Below are 24162 nucleotides of genomic sequence, written 5' to 3' on the forward strand. Positions count from 1 at the left end.
ATATTAAGTATATTATGGTTATGAAGAAAAGAATCGCTTCCAGCACCTTGCATCCTTGGTTTGATAGTGAGTAGGCTAGATTGCCCCATAACGAGGCTCTGGGCGAAACCCCACGCTAGACAAACGCCTTAGTATTAGGCTAACCATAGAAATCTTAATAATAAGGCACTAATAATTAAGATTTCCATGAGACTTGCATTTCGTTTTGAAGCCTGGTTACTAGCACAATATAGATCTTAGTTAGCTGTTTATATATTATTATCTTTAGTAGATTTATAAATATATAAATTTGTATTTTTTTCATAATCGGCCTTCATCGTCTCTATACCACCACAAAGTAACAAACATACATATCGACTGATAAGCACATTTAACCTCCTTTCCGTCGCGCAGTCGGGTAGAAATAGTCTCGTACCGTTCGCTCCCGTAAATAGGCTCGTTAATACATTTAATATAAGTACAGAAATAAACTAAGTTCATGCTTCTCGTGCCAAACAGCCAAGCCGAGTAAAATTATAAGAAGGCCGTTCCAATTTCATAACATTTGCATATTTTGGAACAGAAATCGGATATTCTCGAGGGAAATTTATTACTAACAAGAGTCTCGAGGCGTAAATGAAGTGTCGGAGAATCGGCCGCTTAAGAGTTTTCTCATTTTGGCTGTTGTTATCCTTGATCGCAAGTTATAATTCACAGATAACTTTGTCTCTTATCTCTGTATAACTGGTGAATGGCGTGGGTAAGTTTTAGCAAGATAGAAAAAGGTGAGCGAATCTTTGTTACAGTAATCGATTTTGGATGACAAGTCGTAAACAGTTAGCCACGCTTGGCATTAGCTACGTACTATTTGATACATTGACAAACTAAAATTGGACACTATCTTATTTATAAAATTCTCGTGTCCCGGTATTTGTTACCAAACTCCTCCGAAACGGCTAAATCAGTTTGTTTGAAAATTTGTGTGTATATCGGGTAGGTCTGAGAATCGGCCAACATCAATTTTTCATACCCCTAAATGATAAGGGTCACACCTAAATATTTTTTTTGACAATTTTTATTTTTTTTTATTATGATTTAACATTAAAATCACACACAACTTCAAATTTTCATCTATTTGTTTTGATTGTTGCAAGATGGCAATCGAATTTAATGATTTTTTTTAAGTCACAATAAGGGACGAGACGAGCAGGACGTTCAGCTGATGGTAATTAATACGCCCTGTCCATTACAATGCAGTGCCGCTAAGGATTCTTGAAAAACCCAAAAATTCTGAGTGGCACTAACATAATTGCGCTCGTCGCCTTGAGACATAAGATGTTAAGTCTCATCTGCCCAATAATGTCACTAGCTACGGCGCCCTTCAGACCAAAACACAATAATGCTTACACATTACTACTTCACGGCAGAAATAGGCGTTGTTGTGGTATCCATAATCTAGCCGGCATCCTGTGCAAAGGATCCTCCCACTGGTTACTGATTATTGTAGTACGATAAGTTTTGTACGATATATTTGGTAGGTCTGAGAATCGGTCGTCATCTATTTTTTATACCCCATAAATATTAATTATTACCTTATATGGCAATACAACGTTTGCTGGGTCAGCTAGAATCCTACTAATATTATAAATGTGAAAGTTTGTATGTCTGGATGTATGTTTGAACTTCTTTAACGCAAAATCTACTGAATATATTTTGATGAAACTTTACAATAATATAGCTTACACACCAGAATAACAAATAGGCTATAATTTATAAAACTATAGTGTGAATTATACAAAATATAAATGTGTGAATTATACAAAATATAAAAGAAGTGTGATTGTTACTAATGAATACAACTAGCGCCATCTCTTATCAACTAGCAAGAAAAAGATCAATACAATTTATAAGGCAAAACAACGATTGCCGAGTCAGCTAGTTATATATAAAGTCGTCAATACGCCTATATGTTCTAAGCCTTACTCATATATTACTGAACGGTTACGGCACGCTCCGCTATGGCGGGCGTTGGACAAATAGGCTTCAGTGCCTACACTAGCGCTGGATTACTTACAGGATGTTCTGAAATGATATTATGGAACATTCATATAGTTAAGTGGATTATGTATTTTTTTTAAAGTGATAGCTTCTTCCTCTTCTTCTTATGGTAGATTAAACCGCATCGTAACGTTACTCATTACGGCGCCAGTCTGTCTGGCTCGTGTATTGTTAGCCTATTGTAGCGCCCAATATTTAAGGGTGATTAAAATTATATTTTTTTGGTTGTAAATTGAAAAACTTTAATTAACTTCAAAGTTTTTATATGTAAGGCAAGTGGTTCCACTCTTGTGTTTATTAAGGGTTCTGTATCTGCCAAAGGCCTTAATTTTCTGGGCGGAGCGAGATGTTGTCCCCGCACCTACCGCGCTCCCGCTATTTTTCGCGCAGCTGTCATCGTCGCGTCGTGCGTGCGGGCTGCTGTTGTTGACCTATCGATACTTTGGTTATCGATAGATGATCTATTATTAGCCGGAAGTAGAGCTATCGATATTACATTGAATATTGAGGGTTCAATTATACGAAAATATCGATACTTCCGATAGTTTCTCGATATTATTTGGCCTCAATTATCGATATCCTATCGATAGAGGACAATCGAAGTGAAACACTTTTGCGTGTCCTAAGTGTCATTTTGAATATATGATAGGTAGGTACATTTTATTTCTATGGTACAATGTCGCCATTTTAGGTGCACGCTGTATTTATAATATGTTCTACAGTGCAATAACGATAACTAGTACAGGGACATGTAACTCTGCATTTCAGTAATCAATAATTCATTTACAGTTAGCTTTCTAGCGACATTGTAATTTGTTCTGATTATGTGTACATCTCTATAGGGTGATATTTATTTTATGTATATTAGCAAGCTTTATTATTTCCTCGTCAATATTAACAATTTACCTATCTAATTAATTATTTACTAGCTGACCCGGCAAACGTTGTTTTGCCATAATATAAAGTCAATTGTGCAACTAAGAATACTGAAGTTCTTTGGTCACGTCTCTAGAAATGAGAACTCGATGGAGAGACTGGTAGTTCAGGGCCAGGGCCCGCTGGATAGACGCCATTACAAAGGCTACTGAGTCCACCATAGTCCAGTGTACTCGTAACCTCTAACCGTCAGAAATGGAAGCACATCGCCAGGAGATCTACCCTCAGAAAGGATATTGACCCACCGAACACCCTACCATGTACCTCGTCAGCGCAACCACGACCACTCTGACAAGAGTGTCCGACTAAGAAGATGAATATAAAGTATTTTAAGTGTTCGACCGTTTTTTCTCACACTTACTTTTTAAATCAGACTACCACGAAATAGTCTTTTCGTCTTACGGTTTAATATTGACACTCACAAAAATGTGGCTATCTATTGGTAACAGTCAAAGTATCATAAACTTTATTCAAATAGGCTTAAACTAAACGGTTCTGAATCGTCACTACAAATATTTCTTTTAAATTACTGAATTTACCATATGTTCTTAAAAAGTTGAGCTCGTGAGAAGAACATATAAGAAACTCAACGGCTACTCTTTTCAATCGAATACAGTATTTTACAATGGCTGTAAAATATATAACGTAATTAGTTTGTGCTGCACCCAATATAAATTATTTCATGAAAAGTAATAAATAACTAAATGTATAAATATGAATTATCGAATGTTGGAGGGTTGCTTCGTGAACATGATGGTCGTGATTACTGTCACAATCAGTAATTATATCCAACATATACAATGATTCATTAACTATAACAGCTTGATCTGGCACAACAATCAGCACCCGTTCACGAGTTGACGCAAGAACTAGCCATCGTTTCCTTCGCACTATATCTTTATAAATTGTAGCCGATGTGTTATTCTGATGTGTAAGCTATGTTATTGTAAAGTTTCATTAAAACCCATTCAGTAGTTTTTGCGTGAAGACGTAACAAACATACACACACACTCACAAACTTTCGCATTTATAATATTAGTAGGAAGGATTAAGAAAAATTGTATATAAATAAGGCTTAGATAATTTAAACTTCTAGACAGAGTCTCTTGCTGTTAGACAGTTTGCTGAAAAGTATAAAATAATTTAATACACATTTTATGCAAACCTTTACCTTTAATATTAATAAAATCTTATGTAAGTATAAAATTCTCGTGTCACAATGTTAGTTACCTTACTCCTCCGAAACGGCTTTACTGTTTTTACCAAATTTTATATGCATGTTCAATAGGTCTGAGAATCGGCTACTATCCATTTTTCATACCCCTAAGTGATAAGGGTTGTTCACCCTTCAAAAAAATTTTTTTTTATTGGACATTTCTTTATTTTATTATGATTTAACATTAAAAAATACATACAACTTCAAATTTTTACCGGTCTACGATCATCACCTATTTTTGTATCGCGATTTTAATATTGTTCTCTTCCATCCACAGATACGCAATAGAGTTGTAAGATGGCAATCGAATATAATGATTATTGTAGTACGATAAATTTTATGTACGATATATTTAGTAGGTCTGAGAATCGTTCGTCTGTTTTTCAAACTCCAAAAATTTATACTATTGAATTTTTTTTTACTACTTTATATTGTAATACAACGTTTGCTGGCTCAGCTAGTATTATTATATATATTATGTGCTACCTATTGATAGGTTTTAAGCCGGTGCCAAGCCCTAAATAAAATAAAACTTACTTACTGTAATTATTAAAAGGACGTCTGGCCGCACGTGTCTGCCCGCTTGGGTTGTTTTATTCTAGACGAAGCTATCCTGCTCAAAGTCACGCGTGGCTAGTGTAGGTACCTACTATTAGATTTGGCTTGGCACCGACTTCAAAGCTATCAATATAAACAAATAATAGTATTTTATTGATATTAATGGTAAAGGTTTGCATAATATGTGTATTAAATAAAAAAAATATTAAGTTATTTTATACGTTTGAGTTTTTGAAGTCGGCTTTTCTAAACGTAGTTTTTTTTAATCAACCTGAATGAAACCGTACACAAAAAACAATTATATCATCCACGTAGACAAAAAAATTTTCATAAAATCAAAACTACTGGGCCAAACTATTCCGCATCGAACTAAAGAAGAATTACGTAAATCGGATCATAACTATCAGCGTAATAGGTGTACATACATAAAAAGAACCTCCTCCTTTTTGAAGTCGGTTAAAAAGAGATGTATAAATATATATGATGCCAATTAATTCTCACTAAGTTGAAAGCCCTGGGAATGCCATCAATTGCTTTTGAACTACCGATACACAGCAAGGTCAGGGCAAAATTATGTTATCAAAGGTTTGCTGCGTTCCTAGTAAGTAATCATTCGGTAGCCTTGACGCTGCAACCCCGGCACGCGACATTCTAATGTCCGTATTAACGTTAGTTTTACTGAAATATTGCTTTTATATTACGAACGATTAATGGTTGATGTCGTTTTATAATTTTTCATTTTATCTTTTTGTTGTTGAATCGGTTGATGTATTATTTTCGTTTCTATATTTCTTAAGCGTGAAATAGTTTCATTGCTAGTTATTTCTTTCTTGCCTTTGTGTGGTTATTCCTTGTGACTTCCGTCATATTCTATCTCTTACTTCTTGTAATCATTCTTTTAATTTTTACGAAAGAAAACACTTCTTTTATATATTCTTGTTAATCTTTTCCTTGTCATTGTCTACTTAATTCTCCTCCTTAAGTTATTTAGTTTTTATTGTTGTGTTTAACTTTTCTTGATTTGTTCTAGTATTATAATTTAAACTATCTGAATATATATATATTTTTTACTTTATACTGGACATGGTATTACACCGCATACAGGGTACAGGCTAGAGCTAGATAGAGCTATGACAATAATTTATTGGCAAAACAAAATTGTTATTTACACTTCTCCTCCTGTTCCCCTTTCACTGCCTCGCGCTCTTCGTGTTGTGTCAGTACGGTTTGCAGTTTCATTACCGTTTACATTATTATTTTACATGTAATGTAATGTATTCCGTGATATTTTTGTGCCATTACTTATTGCTTTTGAAGTTTTCATTGTTACGTTTTGACTTTTGTTGTTAATAGTTCTGGAGTTTCTGTTGTTCTTTGTCACTATAATAGTACTTCCAGAAAAATAAATACTTATTGTACTTAGCCCAGACTTTTTTTTGTTGATTTTTTATCATTATAATAAAAAGAATCAGCAACACAATACAACACCTTTACATCAATCAATAAAATTGAAAAAAAATCCTTGTTTATTTATTAATAATAATATCCTAGTGATGCTTGTTTTGTACCAAAGCGACGATGTGACGTCATTGACGTCAGGTTCAGAGATAATGTAACCGGGTGGTACGTACTAATAGATACTATACTATGCATAAAGCAAATAATATATTACATAAATTAGAATAGATTGAATTAACTTTTGTAAATTAAACCAATATAGCATAAAATGTTATTAAGAAAAAAAGGTAGGGAGTTTTAGGAGTTTCTTATCAGTTCTTCTCCCCAAGTCAAAACCCCTTTACAAACTGATGTAGCTTTATGATGTTGTTGCAATATGTTATATTATTGTCACTCCATACGGCAACTAAATATTTTTTAATCTATTCAACATATTCTCCGGGTTTTAGTCGGTATTTATTAAAAATATTTTAAATTACTAGTGACGACCTGCTCGTACCTTGCGTGTCTCATGACCATATGCATGCCTGGTTGCATATGCAATGCTAGTTTAAACTAACTCTATGGGCAATGTGAACCTGAATAACTTTTTACCAACTTTAACCACATAGACCAAGCTTGACCATTTCAAGCTTTTCTCTTCAAGACAAGTCAACTCACAAGTCAACAAGTGGTAGTGTGGTTGCTGAGGAATAAAATCAACGCCGTCTATGTGATTTATATATAGATATTTTAATCTGTCGAATGACAAATTCACAACCATATTTCCTTTTATTTTACATACATTATACAATATAATAGACAGACTCATGCACGAGTATGATTCATTTTGAAACGACTACATTATAAGAGGGGTGTACTAGAAAAACAAATTAGCATAGCCCTGACCCTTGCATATTTTTTATCATCATAATGCTATTCAAATTGCCACAGAATAAAAATAACAAACGTTTAACATAACAAAATTTCGCTTGAAACACTGAAATTCTACAAAGCACGCGAGGGCATGTAATTATTCTGAAATGTGGAAAATTTTGTGCCCCTTAAGGTGCGTACAGACTGGTGAAACGTAACATGTAAATGTATCATTCTACCTTTCATCGCATGTTCGTTGCAAGCGTGGACGCATAGCGCGCTCATACCGCGCATTCACTACGAACATACTACGAAGCCATTCAGCCGCGGTCGTGCCTCACCGGCACGGGTCGCTTCATCGCGGCTTGTAATGTTCGTAGCGTGCGCGTGTAATGCACTTTTTTTTGCGCCCAAACAAGGGCTACTCGACTAACGGCTGACCCGAGATAACGACCGCGACGGGAGGGAGGTGGTGAATGCTCATGCATACCAACGCAGCCTATGTCTTCGTTGTTTATATGGGACTCACGCAAAAACCTAAGTGCCTACCCACTAAACACCACCTGAGGTTAGCTTTAGGCAAGTACCCTTTAAGCCTCCACCGAAGGCGACCTTTTCTTGGAGTAAGAGAGGCGCAAGCGGCACTCCCTTGGGAGTATCCGCACGCACAAGACGTCCTAACTATAATATAGTTACAAAGTGTAAACTTTTACGATATATTGCAGCGATGTGTACTGCGATTTCTTTTACTGTGTGATATTTATGTATATTTCATGTTACGTTTCGCCTATCTGTACGCACCATTACATCGTTTCTCGTGGGCGCGTTTGACATAATGAATCCGCAGAGACGAGGCTCCGCTCCCGTATAATTTTTACCGCGTTTTAATTGGAGTGTTTTCGCCTTGATGACACTGGAATGTCACAAGTTTATCACATAATTTGAGAGTGTAACTCGTTATGTGTTGACAATTTTTAACGCTTTGAATTTTGAGTTACAACTTACACTAATAAGTACTTTTTCTGGTCTATGTATTCTTTTATTAGGGGGAGCAAATGGGCAAGAGGCTGTCGTGATGGGGAGTGGTAAAGAGCCCATGAACATCCATAATACCTTCAAGACCTTTATGGTGGGAGTATGCTCTTTCTTGAAGGTCCCTCAGTCGTATCGGTTCGGGAGCCAACAACCGGTAATTGATACCACAAAGTGGCTGTTCATTTTCTATGTTCAGCTTAGTTCTCTGTTGTGGCGAGCTTAATGGTGATTGCTATTGCTAAGCATGTCAGGCCTTTTTTATGACAATAATGACGAGACTAACAGGACGTTCAGCTGATGGTAATTAAAAGTAACCCAAAAATTCTGAGGGGCACTACAACTGCGCTCTTCACCTTCCGACATAAGATAGTCTCATTTATCCAGTAATTTCACTAGCTGCGGCGCCCTTCACACCGAAACACAATAATGATAACATACTATTACTGCTTCACGATAGGGTTCGGGTTGCGGGTTTGATCCCCGCTGGAATATTGCATATTTTTTTACTTCTAGTTTTGTGTTGTTTCTGAAGTAAATCCGTGTTCCAAGAAAAAAGGTTTAATAATTAAATGCTAAGGAGAAAAGTTAATAAATAATCGTTAAAGAAAGATTTTCCATATAAAATATAACATAAACACAGTCGACATATGTAATATGTCTATGTATATACTTACCCCCTTATTCATAATGGTCCGCTAACTTAAAACAGCCCCTAAGGAGTGTTTTTTCTCATTCTGACTTAGGTCAATAGAAGAAGACAGAGTGTGAATTAGCAATGCTTTAAGTTAGCAGACTATTATGAATGAGGGGGTTAGAATAGGACCAATTTTGATTTATCAAATAGCTTTTTTATTACGGCAACTGTTAGATGCTTGTGTGCATGGAATCTTGAAACTCAATGGCATCTTTCAAATATTTGTAATATACGCTTCGTGTTCTTTTACATTGAAATTAATAAAATACAAGATACTTACCTACTGATAATATGTGATCCCAATGTGTCTTTCTTATTTCTATTAGTATTATTACTATAAAGTTTTACTACGGAACCCGCCATTTTAGTTTAACAGAACATGTGGCACGTCAACGCTTCACATCGTTCGGGACTGGCTTGAGTGCGCCCACTTGGGCGTAGCACTGCACTTTGAGAGTAACTAATTGAAGTGCAGCGGAGCAGCACCAATCCTTAATCTAAGACAGTAGTCTTAGATCATATATATGTCTAAATAGACTGTGACAGCTATGAAAACGTCGAAAAAAATTGAGGTTGGCAGTTAACCTATATTTTTGCAATTTAGCAATGCACGCACACTAACACAAAGTGATATATAAATACCTTGTCACGCACACTAAAGTAACAATTGACAGAACGCTGCGTGAGCGCCAAAATGGCGCCGATCTGATGCGTCCAGCGCGATCAGTTTCCCGGATCGGAAAGGTTTATAAGGAATTTAAGTCGGACGGAATGCGGTGATATGAAACCATTTTGATAAGTGTGAATGAGTGGAAAAAGAAGCAAATTGTAAATATTATAAATAAGCTTTATCTTTAAAGTTCACCGAATCTTAAAAGTGCATTGAATTTTACCTATTAACATCTATAAAGCTACAATATGATAAAATATTCAAATTCATTAACATCTACCAATAACCAAACTTGTATTTGATAAATAATATTAACTTATATTATCAATCATTAAAATATTGATATGTTATTAATCCTATAACTGTTAAGTAATATAAAATTTCAACCATTATTCAGTCAAATTCAATTATTTTATTCAAAATAGGATATGACGTAACTTATTGAAAGTTCACAAAGTTCACCCATTCCAAAACGAATGCCTCAGATTTGAGAAGAATGGGCGCATCAAACTCAGCGGGTTTTTTTCATCGAAAAAATATGTTTACAAAGTAATATTGTACGATTAAACTTATTATTTAATAGCCTGAGGGTGGTCGCTTCATTCCCAATCTGTGGTATCATTAAGAAAGTCATTTATGTTATAGTAATCTTTACCACACAAAAGTTTTTTAACAATTCTTTTGAATAACGTAATACTTTTGTTTTGAACATTTTCTGGGAACTTGTTGTAAAAGCATATACATCGCCCCACAAAAGACTTACAAACTTGACTTAGCCGAGTAGTAGGCATTATAAGTTTATATCTGTTCCTGGTGTTAACATTATGGTTATGACAGTTTCTAGAAAATTCACTTGTGTGCCTATGAACATACATTAATTACATTATCAAGAATATATTGAAAGGCAACAGTCAAGATGTTAATTTCTTTGAATGTTGTTGTTAGGACCTAGGTTATAAATAGCGTATTCCCCTGGGTCACAATTACTTAGTCGCTATTCTGAGACGCTTTATTATCACAATATTTACCATTTTTTGGAGACAAGACAATAGTAAGGCCAACGACACGTGATAAAGAATATAAACAAAATTTGAGGGCTCCAAAACATTTTCATTTGAATAAATTATATACAAATTATGGATTCCCTATTCTTATCGCTGTCGTCTGTAATAGACAAAGATGATTCGTCGGTTGAGTCTGAATCAGCCGTATTTATGACAATATATCTCAGTAACCGTTTGTTTACATTCTTTATCTCCTCTCGTTGTCTTTAGTTTATATTATATTATGATTTTCGAATTACAGATAGAAGATGTTAACAATAAAAAGAGCAAAGGCACCTTCTTGGTACCAATGAACGGCGGTATTTGGACGATGTGCCTATCATTAGAAGGTAAGCTAACATTTACGTTGAATTTTTTTTTATATTTTATAGAAGACAAAGTAATACATACTGGTCACCTGATGGTATGTGATGTTATAGGTAACACTGAAAATGTTTAGAAAATGAAAAACGGCTTAATGTAGAAAGTTGCCAATACTCTTATTGTTTTTCGAAGTAATCTCCGTTCCTCTCTACACATCGTCGCATTCGATGGAACCACTGAGAAAAGCAGTGGGCCCATTCTTCCTTAGGGGTCTCTTCTACGGCATTTTCGTATGCTTTCACCGCATCTTCAGGGCTCTTAAGGCGACCACCTCGAATTTTTTCTTAGATCCTGGGAATAAATAAAAGTCGCAGGACGCCAGGTCAGGATTGTATGGCGGATGACTCATTATCTCGACACCTGCTATACTCAAATATTCAACACTCCGTTTTGCGGAGTGCTCTGAAGCATTGTCGTGATGAAGGATCCTGCTTCGAGGGCGCTGCTGTCGAATTTTTTCTAAGACAAAAGGCAAACAGCGATGGACATACCAGTCTACAGTAACTGTCCTTCCATCTTCTAGCACTGACTTGCGATTTGAGAAGCATGTTGCACAATCAGTTCAGAACTGCTTCTATAGGCTGAAAATTTTGTACCGATTAAGACCCTATGTAACTGACAGACTGCGTGTTCAATAAGCTGAGTCACTAATACTCTCAAAACTCAACTACATGGACACAGTAGTTGGACCCCGTCTATTAGGAAAAACCCAAAATCTTATCCAACGTGTTCAAAATGCGTGTGCTCGTTTTTGCTTTAACATTCCATTAAGGGCCCATGTGACACCATACCTTAATAAACACTGTATCCTAAAATTGAGACACAGGCGTAAGCTTCACTTAGCTTGCCTGCTCTTGCAAGGTTCCTACTTATTTATATAAAAAGCTCTCCTGGTTTTCCAGTCCTGTGATACTCGAAAGGCTGTTATGCAAATTACAATACCACAACACAGTTCAGCAGCCTTTCGAGGAAGTTTTAGCTATGCTGCTTCCAAGTGTTGGAACAATATTCCACCGCCACTGAGGAGCCTGAAATGCAAGAAATACAGTTTTAAATTAAAAATCAAACAGTTTTAGATCATCAAAAAAAGCAGGAAACACTGAGACATGAAACCAGTATTTTATGAAAGTATATTGCTTAGTATTTTCTATTTTAAAATATTATAATACAAGGTGCAAGCATAATCACCAAGAGTATCTTCTCCATTATCTATGTCAGGTAAAGTTTTATTTTACATCTCAGTCTAATAACATTAACCCATATTTAAGTAGTGCAATTATGAGTAGGTACCGTACTTTAGTCGTTTTTAGTTATATATAGTTGGTTACTTTTAATTAGTTAATATTTTTATGTATATTCTTTTTGTTTCACTCAAAAACAAACAATAATAAATAAATAATGTAAATTGTAAACTGATCTGTGATCACATATTATTACTTTGATGTTTCGAACTCAGATTGACATTTATCAGAGTTGTCAACGTAGAAACTTCAGAAACTGACAACTCAACTTGTTTACTCAGTCTACGCAATAATTATTATATAATAATTATCTTTAAGGCGACGTCACCAAATGGCCCAACGGAAGACCAGCGCTGGTTTTCAAACCAGTAAATATGCTGAGTTGGGACCACTTAGTGACGTATAGAAAATAATATTTCTCAATTTTGTTTTATGTTTTATTGTACTATCGTCATGAATAAACTCTTTCTTTCTTCTTTTTTTCTAGTACAACTGTCGCGAAATAACCTTTCCGACCAAAGAATGAAGCAATCGTCTTTATTCCTTGACTTTTTCCTTTCTCTACCTTTGTTGGCCGATCCTCGAAAGGAAACACCCACTGAGCTGATTGTCTTTTGGTTTGGAGTTCGTAGCAATATATCCAGCTTTCATCACCTGCGACGATGTCAAATAGAGCATTTGAGTCACCACCTCTGAACTTATCTAACATTTGGCGACACAAGTCCATGCGAAGGTGTATCTGGTCGTCGGTTAAAGTATGGGGAATCCATCTGGTACAAAGCTTCCTGACGCCTAAATGCTGGTGTAATCTTTTTTGAACTTGACTCATACCAATGCCTAGGCTTGCTCGTATCTGCTGATAGGTCACTCTCTTATCTTCCTCTATCATGCATCGCACAGCACTGATGTAATCTTCAGTAGTCGCTGTTAAAGGACGTCCCTCACGCGGATTAATATTGAGATTGCTACGTCCACGCTTAAACTCGTAAAACCAATTGTAAATAGTGGCACGAGATGGAGCTTCATTAAGAAATGCTAATCGCAGCCTATTAATGTTTCTAACTGGCCAGTTCTAAACATTTTCAGTGTTACCCACGTACCGAAGACCGAAAACGAATTAGTACGTGGCGGGCGAGGATCGAACCGGGTGCTCCATGGTGATAGTCAATAGTTCCACCTATTGTGACACTGACGCTTACATACATGCATATTCCTCGGTTACATTATCTCTAGACCTGACGTCGATCTGATGGTAATTGATTCGCCCTACCCATTACAATGCAATGCCGCTCGTGATTCTTCAAAAACCCAAAAATTCTGAGCGGCACTACAATTGCGCTCGTCACCTTGAGACACAAGATGTTAAGTCTCATTTGCCCAGTAATTTCACTAGCTACGGCGCTAAATTAATGAATAAACAATGATCAGTGTTATAGACCTATGAATAATTCAGGCTAACATTTGACAGAGGAAGAAGTATCAATTCTGTCGAGGATTGGTTTCCCCACAGAGCCGCTATGCACCCATTATTTAGCTGACAACGATAATGAAGAACGTCGCGCCGACTGGCAACACCGTAAGTATTTTACTTAAGTCCGGGGACCGTGCCAACGTCCTGGAGTAGGTTACCTCTCTCGAACAAGATCGCCATAGTGTGAATTCAGAATTAGAAGCATTTTTAATTTACTACAAAGATAATACAATTTTCTTTACAAAACTATGTCATGTTAAATAGTATTTATAAATTTACGTACAATTTTTATCTATATTGAATGATTAGCATGGCTCCTCCAACTGTAAAAGTTAGGGGTGTTTTTGGCACTGTCTATAAAGAAATAGAAATGTAAAGAAAAAAGTAATTCTGTAGATATACTATTATTATTTTTAAAAATATAATATTTATATAAACCATCAAGAAATGGTTTCAATTATGCGCTATTTTGGCGATTTCTTGGGATAGCGGCCTTAAATTGTAGAGTTGTTGGGAAGTATCTCTGTATACAGTTATTAGGACATCTTCACTTTTTAATATCTTATCTGTCCGATTAATAGTTACTCCTAGGATTTCATTTTTATGATTATTTCTATATTGTGTTACTTATATTAATAAGTACCTCTGGTATTGTAAATCAGTGATTAAACCTACTCTCAATATACGGTTCCTAATATTTTTTTTCTGTTTACTAAGGTTTATAAACTATGTATTTGATAGTCTTGTAGAATTTAGCATTTATCGGTAAATATTTATGTTTGATAATGTATTATGGTTTGATCTGACCTCATTTCTAATGCTCTAAGTTAATAAAGTAGTCAAATAAATTACTTAGAGTGAAAAATATTCCTTTATTCAAAATTAAAAGACATTTTTGATGGCATACGGAATAATTTATAGTAGAAGGCACAAGATATTTATTTGCAGGACTAAGGCTGGTATTTATACAGCGTACTTACACTTTGCTTACTTAACTTGTAAAACTTAGCCGAGTGTAAGCTTAGCATGATCTTTGATTTCGTTTTTAGTCACTTGACAGCGGAAGTTATACTGATCTTAAGGCGACACTAAATGCCAGCGACCTTGAGCGACATGAGTTCACGGCTGCCGGCCCGCCATCTATGTATCAAAGAAATATTTTCAAAATTCTTGGGTGGAAAACAGTTTATATGCTTACAATCCTCGTTATTTACTACTAATCTGAATAAATGAACCTACACAAAAAATTACAAGCTATAAGAATAACTTTTCTGAGAGAAGTACCAAAAAAATGCGTCCCGCCAACTTGTTTAACTTCAAAGAAAAGTGGTAGTTCAAAAAGGCTCGGCAGTGTTAACTATAACCAATAGCAAGCATAAGCAACCTTCAAATAAGACTTAAGAATATGTGTAACAGGATTTAGTAGTGTTCATAGCTTGAAATGCTATACTTTCACCACAAAACTTGTCTAAAAACACCATCTTTGTGTGTTTTCTGCTTACTTTTCGCCTTAAGGTAAGACAGCCCAATGCAAAAGTCAAGTTCGCGTTGTCTCACACTCAGCTAAGTTTTACGTAAGTAAAGTCTGAGCAAAGTCTACGTACACTTATCCTTTAACTAATGACGTGTAGCCTCACAGGCGTCGCGTGTTTAGCAAAATGTTAGAATTGAACACTTCCCCCGCTTGCCGCAACCCCGCGTCTTAGTAGCTTTTGTTTTAATGCTAAAACGACGGCGGAAGAAGGCATACATGTCATCGATTACTAAACACGGAAGTATCTAATTAAAATTAAAAAATCGACCGTAGCCTGTGAGTGTTATGTCCCTTATAGCGTTATAAATTTGTCATGTCCCCAGTTAAAGGTTATAACTCTCAGTCTTAGTCGAGCAAATAAATATCTTGTGTTATATTTTTATTAATAGAAACTTCTTTAAAGTGTTTTCTGTACAATGCGTAGTATGCAACACAAGCTAGTTTAGATGTTAGTTCGTAGTCAGTAATGTATAGTTGACGGACAGGTATGCAGAACCTGTCGATATCTTGCGCGCTAGTGTGCCTCATAGTGCTGGGCAGTGCAGCGCTGGTGGGGGCATTCGGTGTATGTAAGCATCAAATCAGCGCTGTTCTTGTGACTGGTGTTTTGTACCTATTAGCTGGTTAGTACCTACTTGATCCTTTTGCTAAAGTAGTTCCAGGATTGAATTCGCTTATGTGTTAGTTATATATCAATTTAGTTAATAACTAAACTTAGTTGTAATGAGCTTCCTTGTGCGGTGTTTCCAGGACGATACGGCATGGGTATAAAAAAGCGCGCACACCTTTCTAAAACTCCGGCATCGCTCCTGTGATTCCTCTGTTATTACAAGAGAATGTGATCACTTTACATCATGTGAACCGTACACTCCTTTGTCCTCCTCTTACATAAAAAAGTGTTATTACACGTATACAAGAGATTTTAGTTTCAGGATGACGGGCGCAGCGATGTGATCAAGATCATATCGTTACGACTCACATTACGTTAATAGTTAGATTTCTCGAAGTGGAGGCAAAAAAAGTCCTAAGAGTGATACATGTGCGGCCTTACAAATAAACTTGGTATAAAATATATATAATATAAATAATATGATTGAGAATAAACCAAGAATATGCAAAATTTTGCTAAGATTGGTTTATTCGGTTTTATGATGTTTCCCGCGTTTATTGGCAAGCCTGCTTGACATTCGGAAAACTTCGGTAATATTATTGTATTTATAGTGTTGCCAGCGATATAGTGAACATTTTGCATGCTAGTTTATTTGTAAGACTGATGTTGTTTAACGGCCGTTTTCAATAACCTATCTATCCTTAGTTTAACTTACAGTAGACAAATCTATCCTTTTACGCTTACTTACATTTTAATAACCTATTGGTATTGGACTGTAACTATATTGGACATAACTATGGATAGATCAGATGTTGTCATTAAACGGTGAGAGCAATGTTTCCGTAACTAGAGATACGTTATTGAAAACGGCCGGAATCTACAAAATTTTATTTCGTTTTCAGGGCTGTTCGCAATGTTTACATTGATGATAATACACTTTAAAAGAGTCCAGCGGGTGTCAAACCGCGACAGTCCCCTGGTCGACGACACCGCAGATGGTGTAGTGGGCCCACATGGACCGGCCTATGCTCTACTCTCAGCCAGAGAGTTCACCACATCTTGGTCTCTGGAACTTGGCTGGGGCGGCGTAGTACTCGCGACGACAACTTCGCTATTTTGGATCTTGCTGTCGAAAATAATGCGATATAATCCTCTGTTCTCAATGTTGCTGTAAATCTATGAAAAATTCAGAAATATTGGCTATTTTCAATGAGGTTCTATACAAAGAACTTCATTGGCTAATTTACTGATTATTTTTAACACAGAGGCTGAGATCTACCATACTTAAGTACGCTCAGTCTCAGCAAAGTCTAAGCTTTGCTTAGACTTAGCAAGCTTAACAAAATCATTGATCTCGTTATTAAGGTCACTTGACAGGTGACATTATGCTGAGCTTAAAGGTACGGACAGACGTGCTCAAAAAAAGCGTGCTTTTAAGTATGCTTAAAGTTAGCATGCTCATGCAACTGTTCACATTTGCCAGCAATAAGCATGCTTGCTTAAGCATACTCACAAAAAAGCATGCTCAAAGCAAACGTACCGGACAGACGTGCTACTATTTGGCACCAGGATCTTGGACAAAATGGATGTACAAAGATATAGTGACAGTGATATCCATACAGAACTCAATAAAATAGTCATAGTCGCCCGCCGCGGATCGAGATCAAATCGATAATAGCATGCTAATAAGCAAACCTGTTCAGACGCGCTCGGAGCACGCCCCCTTCTACCCGCGCCTCAGGTAGCATGCTCAAAAATCAAACGTTGTCTGATTTTTAAGCACGCTCTAAATAAGTATACTCATTACAGTACACACGTGCTACTAATGAGCACATGCTCAATAAAAGCATGCTTTCGTGCTAGTAATGAGCACGTCTGTCCGTACCTGCCACTGGCCTGTATAATTTAGTAGAGGTCAATGGCTTGAGCAAAGACAGCCCAATACAAAAGTCAAGTTCGCATTTTTTTTTTGCACTGAGCTAAATTAAAGTCTAAGGTTGAGGTCTATAGAGCGTAAAGACTTTACTCACGTCAAACTTAGCTGAGTGAATAATAGCATAATCTTTGATTTCGTTCTTATAGTCATTTCACCGCTGAGCTTAACTTAAACATCCCAATGCAAAATACTATGCACTCAGCTAAGTTATACACGTATGTAAAGTTGATATGCTGTATAGATACGGCTTGAAATATTAAGCACTTTAATTAACAGCACTGCGAATTAATTTTGTACCAATTGTTTCTTCTCGCTTTTTGATTGTATATAATTTGTGTTTGCTCGTGTTTTATAATAATATTGTTTTTGGCTTTCGTTTGATAAATGTAAGGACACGACGTGTTACATAGATAAACTGTTTTATACAAAATAGTGAGAAGATTAATCCAATCCAAACAAACAACTGATCTGTAAGCTATTCCACTTACTTGTCGATAGATTTTTATGTCAAAAAAAAGAATATTTTATGGTCAGTGAGCTAAGAATTGTTTTTATTTTATACTTTACATTTTAAGGCTGGGTTGCATTAACTAACTTTAGCAATAACAAACATGTTAAAGTACCGGCTAAGCAAAAAATGTGTTGCCATATTTGACAATTTTTACATGACGTCATAAGTTTAACTGTTAACCGTAACCGTCCAATCTTTGCCGGTTAAAGCTCTTGTTAATGTTAAAAAGTGTCCTGTCAAAAGTTTCAAATAAATATTCGATATTGATAGGCTTAACCATTTTTGCCAGTTAAAAAATGGCCATTTAATATTAGTTTTATCACAAAAAAAATACATAACTGCAGAATCATCTGCAGTCGGATCATGAACTATGACATGTCACTTTTTGCAACACATTCCGCAGTCTTTGTTAAAGTCAGCGTTACTGTTAACGTTAAATTTAGCTTAAACTTTAACTATAACAGCTAATATAATGATACCCAGCCAAGAGTGTAAAAAATATAGAACAAAATTCCGATTTAAAATGACCACTCTCAAGATTTCTTTAGTGCTCAAACAAATGGCCGTTGTGTTCGCCCCTGAAGTAAAGTAATCCTTGTTTTTTATGAAAATAAGGTTCGAGACGAGCAGGACGTTCAGGTGATAGTAATTGATACGCCCTGCATTACAATGCAGTGCCGCTCAGGATTCTTGGAATACCCAAATAATCTGAGCGGCACTACAACTGCGCTCGTCACCTTGAGACATAAAATGTTAAGTATTATTTGCCCAGTAATTTCACTAGCTGCGGCATCCTTCAGATTCAAACACAATAATGATTACAAATTACTGTAACGACAAATTACTCACGACAGAAAGAGGCGCCGTTGCGGTACTTCATAATCTAGCCGGCATCCTGTGCAAAGGAGCCTCCCACTGTGTGCAAGGAATTGTGATAGCTCGTCAATTAGATATATTACAATAGGTACTTATTCAGAAGAGATATACTTACCGTTTCATTGCAATGATTGTAATAATTATAGTATAATATACCTATTGTTCATATTATTTATTTATTTATTTATTTATATTGTTGGAGAATCTACAACTGAATACTTTACAATAGTCACGTGATAAAATAACAGAAAGCCATTTACAGATTCCCACGAGTAGCTATATAAAATAGCTCGACCACCAATGGAAAATTGCTTAATGGAATCAGAGCTGCTACAGAATAAGTCAAGATCGAACTGTTTCGATAATTTGTTAAAGTTATTGCTGACACGTACGATGAGTTATTGAGTTGATTATAAACCGCTTTGCGATTTTTTGTACCAAAATGTAATGTCGAAGCTATTATTTAAAGGATGAGGCTTTTTATAACAAGGGGTATACCACATCCATACATTACGTCGCACTTTTCTTGGTCCAACCAAATTCGACATTGTGATTCAAGTAACAGGGGGATGATAATAGCTTTGTGTCGTCAAATTATGTTTAAGAATGTTAAAATAATTGTTTAACTTATATGTTAAGCACTGCAAAATTATTTAATTGCCATTATATTATAATTTTATTTACATTGCCAATGTTTATGGTAGCAATAGACATGGGGAATTATAAATATTTAACTATCTAATTCTGTGTCTAGAGAATACCAGCGTTGAGAAGTAAAATTCCCAACATAATGTTGACTAGACACCATTTTGGTTCTGTAATGTCCATAATATTGTTATTAGTTTAAAGATTTCTGTATTTTTTAACCAAATTAATCTTTTAATTATTATTATTATTAAATAATATAGCATTATTAATTAATGCGTAAATAAGAAGGTACAAAGAGAACATACTTAGATAATTTATGCGTCTAGATAGGGTTGAAATAACTACCGGCGAACAATGACCATCAAATTTCAGCAGCGCACACACACCACAATGTGACACGTATATGTCATACACACTAAAGTAATAAACCTGGCCTTTTCTCATGCGTTGCGTAACAACAAGAGTTCTATCTAGACGTATAAATTATCTCATATACCTTTAATGGAACTATTATGCACAAAATAAGCAACGAAGTCATCTTTATCTATTGTCATATTTAATAAAGATTAAGAATGTGTTGTAAGTGTTCTGGTGCTTTTTGATTATGGTATGTCTTAGCATAGTAGGTAAATAGATTATAATTATAATGATTAGTGAATACATTTTATAAAATTGTTTTTTTTTTTCTAAACGCAGTGTGCGTTTTGAATGCTATTAGATAATAGATGATGCGTATGGAATAGATGCTTGAGATAGTGGCTTATCGATAACCTATATTGATTCCTAGAATAATTAAGAATTGTATTCACTAAGATATACGTAATACAGTACACGCGTTTGTTCCATGTTGTATTGATGTTTTGATGCACCGCACGCAAACTAAGAGATGAAATGTTTATATAATGCGCGGCAATAAAGAAAGTATTTTATAAATGGCGGTAACCGCATTCTCGCTCTAGACCTTATGTTTGTTCAGAGTGACAGTTCATATTTTACTATTTGTCTTAGAGGTCTTAGTTACCAGGTCATAATGTTCCAAAAAAATTACTAACCAAGTAACCACATGTCAAAAAGCGACCACACACATGTAAAAAGATTCCCTTGGCAAATTTATTTATTAATTGAAAATTAAAACCTATTTGTGTCTTGTTGCTATATATTATTAGTTGACAAAATAAAGTTGGCTGCTCAACATCTGGTAAAGAAAAAGGTAGAGTGCCCGCAAGATAAGACTGCGCGCGACTGGTGGCGTAAGTACTTAATGTTGCCAGACTTACGGAAATTTTCCTTCATTTTATTTAAAAATATCAATTCTTTTTCGGTAGGTACCCAAATTAATTTTTTGGTAAGTATGTATTATATGTTGTTCGTAGGCAATAGAACATTAAAAAGCGGCAACATGGCGCCTGGCGGCTCTCGTTTAGTTCCGGTTTCGACCGCACGCATTGTTATTTTGCGTGCACTGTATTCCAGAAATGAATGACATATTATCATGGAGGCTCCATGATAATATTATGTCATCCATTCTCAAGGTACTGTCGTTCTTTTAATGCCACTGACCTCTACTATATACCACTGTATAGGCGTTTGTCAAAGTGCTTTTGTGCCTGTTTGATATTCGCCATTTTGTCGCTGTCGGCCATGTCTGCGGTACTAAAACTAGTTTTGACAACCTCAGCAAACATCGATAGATGGTGGGCAAAAAAAATGTGTACTTTATTACGTTGATTCTTGAAGTATAAATAACGCTGAAAACAAACGCAATTGATTAAAAATTCAAAAATACTTCAGAGTATTGTACGTTCCTACACAGCCATTTGTATTATACGTCAAAATGAGTTCTCTGGACGCACGCGAGTGGCGCTTCGAATAGGCACAAAAACTTTGCTGTCAAACATATGAAACAGCTTGTCCAGTGGTATTTATACAGCTTATTGTTTAATGCACACTTATGTTGACCGTGCCAACAATACACTTAAACATGGATTAAGGAGTATCGACTCTCGATACGCCTTCTAGAACATGGAACGAAATTGACGTTGACATATAGTGTCAAAACATCGAACCAGTGATTTAAATGTAAGCAATGTAATGCATTTAATACCATAATAACATAAGCCATATTAGGTTCTTGCGTGTTATCAGTGCTGCCGTATTGGCTATTTTTAATGCTAAATTTGTCATTTTTTTACCTTGCAGGCATAAAAAGTTTGGCTTTAGAAAATTTTAAAATAAAATATGTTGTAATGTCGAATTTTGGTCGGAGGGTCATGGATACGAACACCGCGCGTTTTCAATCCTAAAAATGATGATCCTGATGATGTATTAAAACAGATCATAGAGTTTAAAAAGTCGCTTGTGATGCCAATAACTATTGATTTTTTGATAGCCCGTCAACATCACAAGGTAAAAACTACAAACACAAGCACAGACGAAGCAGATTTTGATGATTTATAATTAATATTATTTGGTTTACTTTACTAATGATTAAATTTACCTAAATATACCACTGCATTTTTAATTATACTTCCTACTTAGGTACAATTATTTTAAACAATAATGTTTTTTGGCTTTTTTTTTTAAACATATTAAAGTGAGATCTTTTTTAACATTATTGTCGTAAAAATCTAGCATTATTCCCAAAAATACAAAACGGCAGCACTGCGTGTTATATATAATATTAATGCTAATATTTACTTCTTCAATTAATATACAGCGTGGTTAAAATGGCGTCATTAAATAAACACACAGGTAAAACTACTTAAACGAAATAAAAAAAAATATTCAAAAATAAAATACATAATTCACGTAAATAAATCAATTTTCCGTAATATCATTTCGGAACCACCTGTAAGAAATCTAGTAGCCGCGCGAAAGCGTAGGTACTGACACCTACTTTTTTGCCGTCTTATGCGAACACTTAAGGGAGATTAAAATTTTATTTCCTAAATACATAATTTGTTTGTTTGAAAATTTCAATTATTTACTTAAAATTTAATAATTATTCTGTTACGATTAAGGTTAGATAGTTCTACCTGTGTGTTCATCTTATGTTACTATTATAAGCCACGCTATATTATAAGTACTGTTCTATGGAATAAGAATATAGTAACTTACGAAGTCAGAACGCCAAAGGCGCCTCCAATATATTATCATTATATGCTTTGGAAAGCAACTGTTGATTATGCTTATAATAACTCATTATAAATTTGTTACATTACAATTTACAGCGATCAATAAAATAAGATTTATGATGTTGGTATTGTGATAGAAATATATTAGGTAAGTGCTTTTTGCCCGAGAAATAATGTTGTGTGAAGATAATATGCTGTGTGTGATAAAGATTTTTAATATAGATTTAATTTATATACTTACATAATTTATAGGGAACCAGCACAAATTATTTGTAGGTTAGTTATGTTGATTCTTGGGTTGCCAACCCTTCTCTGTATAATACCTTCTTATGTAGATGTACTTTACCTACACGCACCTATGGAATACTCTATATTTTTGAAGTGAAACTTCTTTAGAATCGTTGCGATTTGAACACAAACAGGTAAATGTGTAGAAATGAGATATGAAGCATTATACAGTGTTTTGGTAACAGGCGATCATAATTGAAGAAGAGATTGTATTATGTGCGCGACTATACCTTAATATATTCTAACGTCATGTGCACGACGTATTAATTATACTACATATACACCAGAACATAAATATGGCGATGATAGTAATGTCACATTTATAGTTGTTGAAATCATGTGTGATCCTAGCAACATGTCCATTATTATACAAGTGTAGACCATCTTGAAGCCAAAATTTATGAAGTTTTCACTTCTACCACGCGTGAATTGCATTGCACACATGTTTTTTTTATTTAAACTAGCTTTTTGATACTTATATTGTTATATTAGACCCAACCAAAGGCTTTCTCAGAGAAAATTATACACATTGGTACGCAAAACTCGGGCGTTACTGAACGCTGTTGTAATCATTACACGTCTAATTAATATAATAACAATATGAACAATTTTAAACTATAAAAAAAGTAAGGTATTTTCGTTCACTTTTTCTCGAATCTGTTCTCTCTGTTTATCAACCTATGATCAAGTAGCAACTTGGATTTGCTTATCAAATAAATATACCGTCCATGAAACAAATCACAGCCTATAAAAACTGTAGGTACCTGAGGAATAAAAAGAAGGGAAAAAATGTTTCGTGTCTTTGTTATGAGTTTCTGTCTTTTTTAGCGCCCTTTAATTGTTGTAATTCATTTATTAATTTTACGCGATTAACCTATAAGTAGGTACGCGATTTTAGTAACTAAATATTACTTTGTGAAAAATAAAATATTGATAGAATAAAAGCGGTTGCATACGTAATATTAGAAATACCAAAACACATTAGTTGTTAAATATAATGTATATGTTAATTATTGGTTAATTATCA

At 35.1% G+C, this 24162-nt stretch overlaps 1 protein-coding gene across 1 annotated transcript in view; it reads left to right on the forward strand.

Moving 5' to 3' along the window:
* Positions 1-20359, forward strand: part of LOC126978621 (uncharacterized) — a 33134-nt gene extending 12775 nt beyond the window's left edge. Inside the window, exons 4-7 of the mRNA XM_050827600.1 lie at positions 10765-10852; positions 13596-13703; positions 15618-15755; positions 16645-20359. Of these exons, the coding sequence (XP_050683557.1) occupies positions 10765-10852; positions 13596-13703; positions 15618-15755; positions 16645-16916 (606 nt within the window). The 3' untranslated portion in view covers positions 16917-20359. The remainder of the gene's footprint in view (positions 1-10764; positions 10853-13595; positions 13704-15617; positions 15756-16644) is intronic.
* Positions 20360-24162: the final 3803 nt, after the last annotated feature.

Source organism: Leptidea sinapis, chromosome Z (assembly GCF_905404315.1).
Source record: "Leptidea sinapis chromosome Z, ilLepSina1.1, whole genome shotgun sequence".
Taxonomy (NCBI): domain Eukaryota; kingdom Metazoa; phylum Arthropoda; class Insecta; order Lepidoptera; family Pieridae; genus Leptidea; species Leptidea sinapis.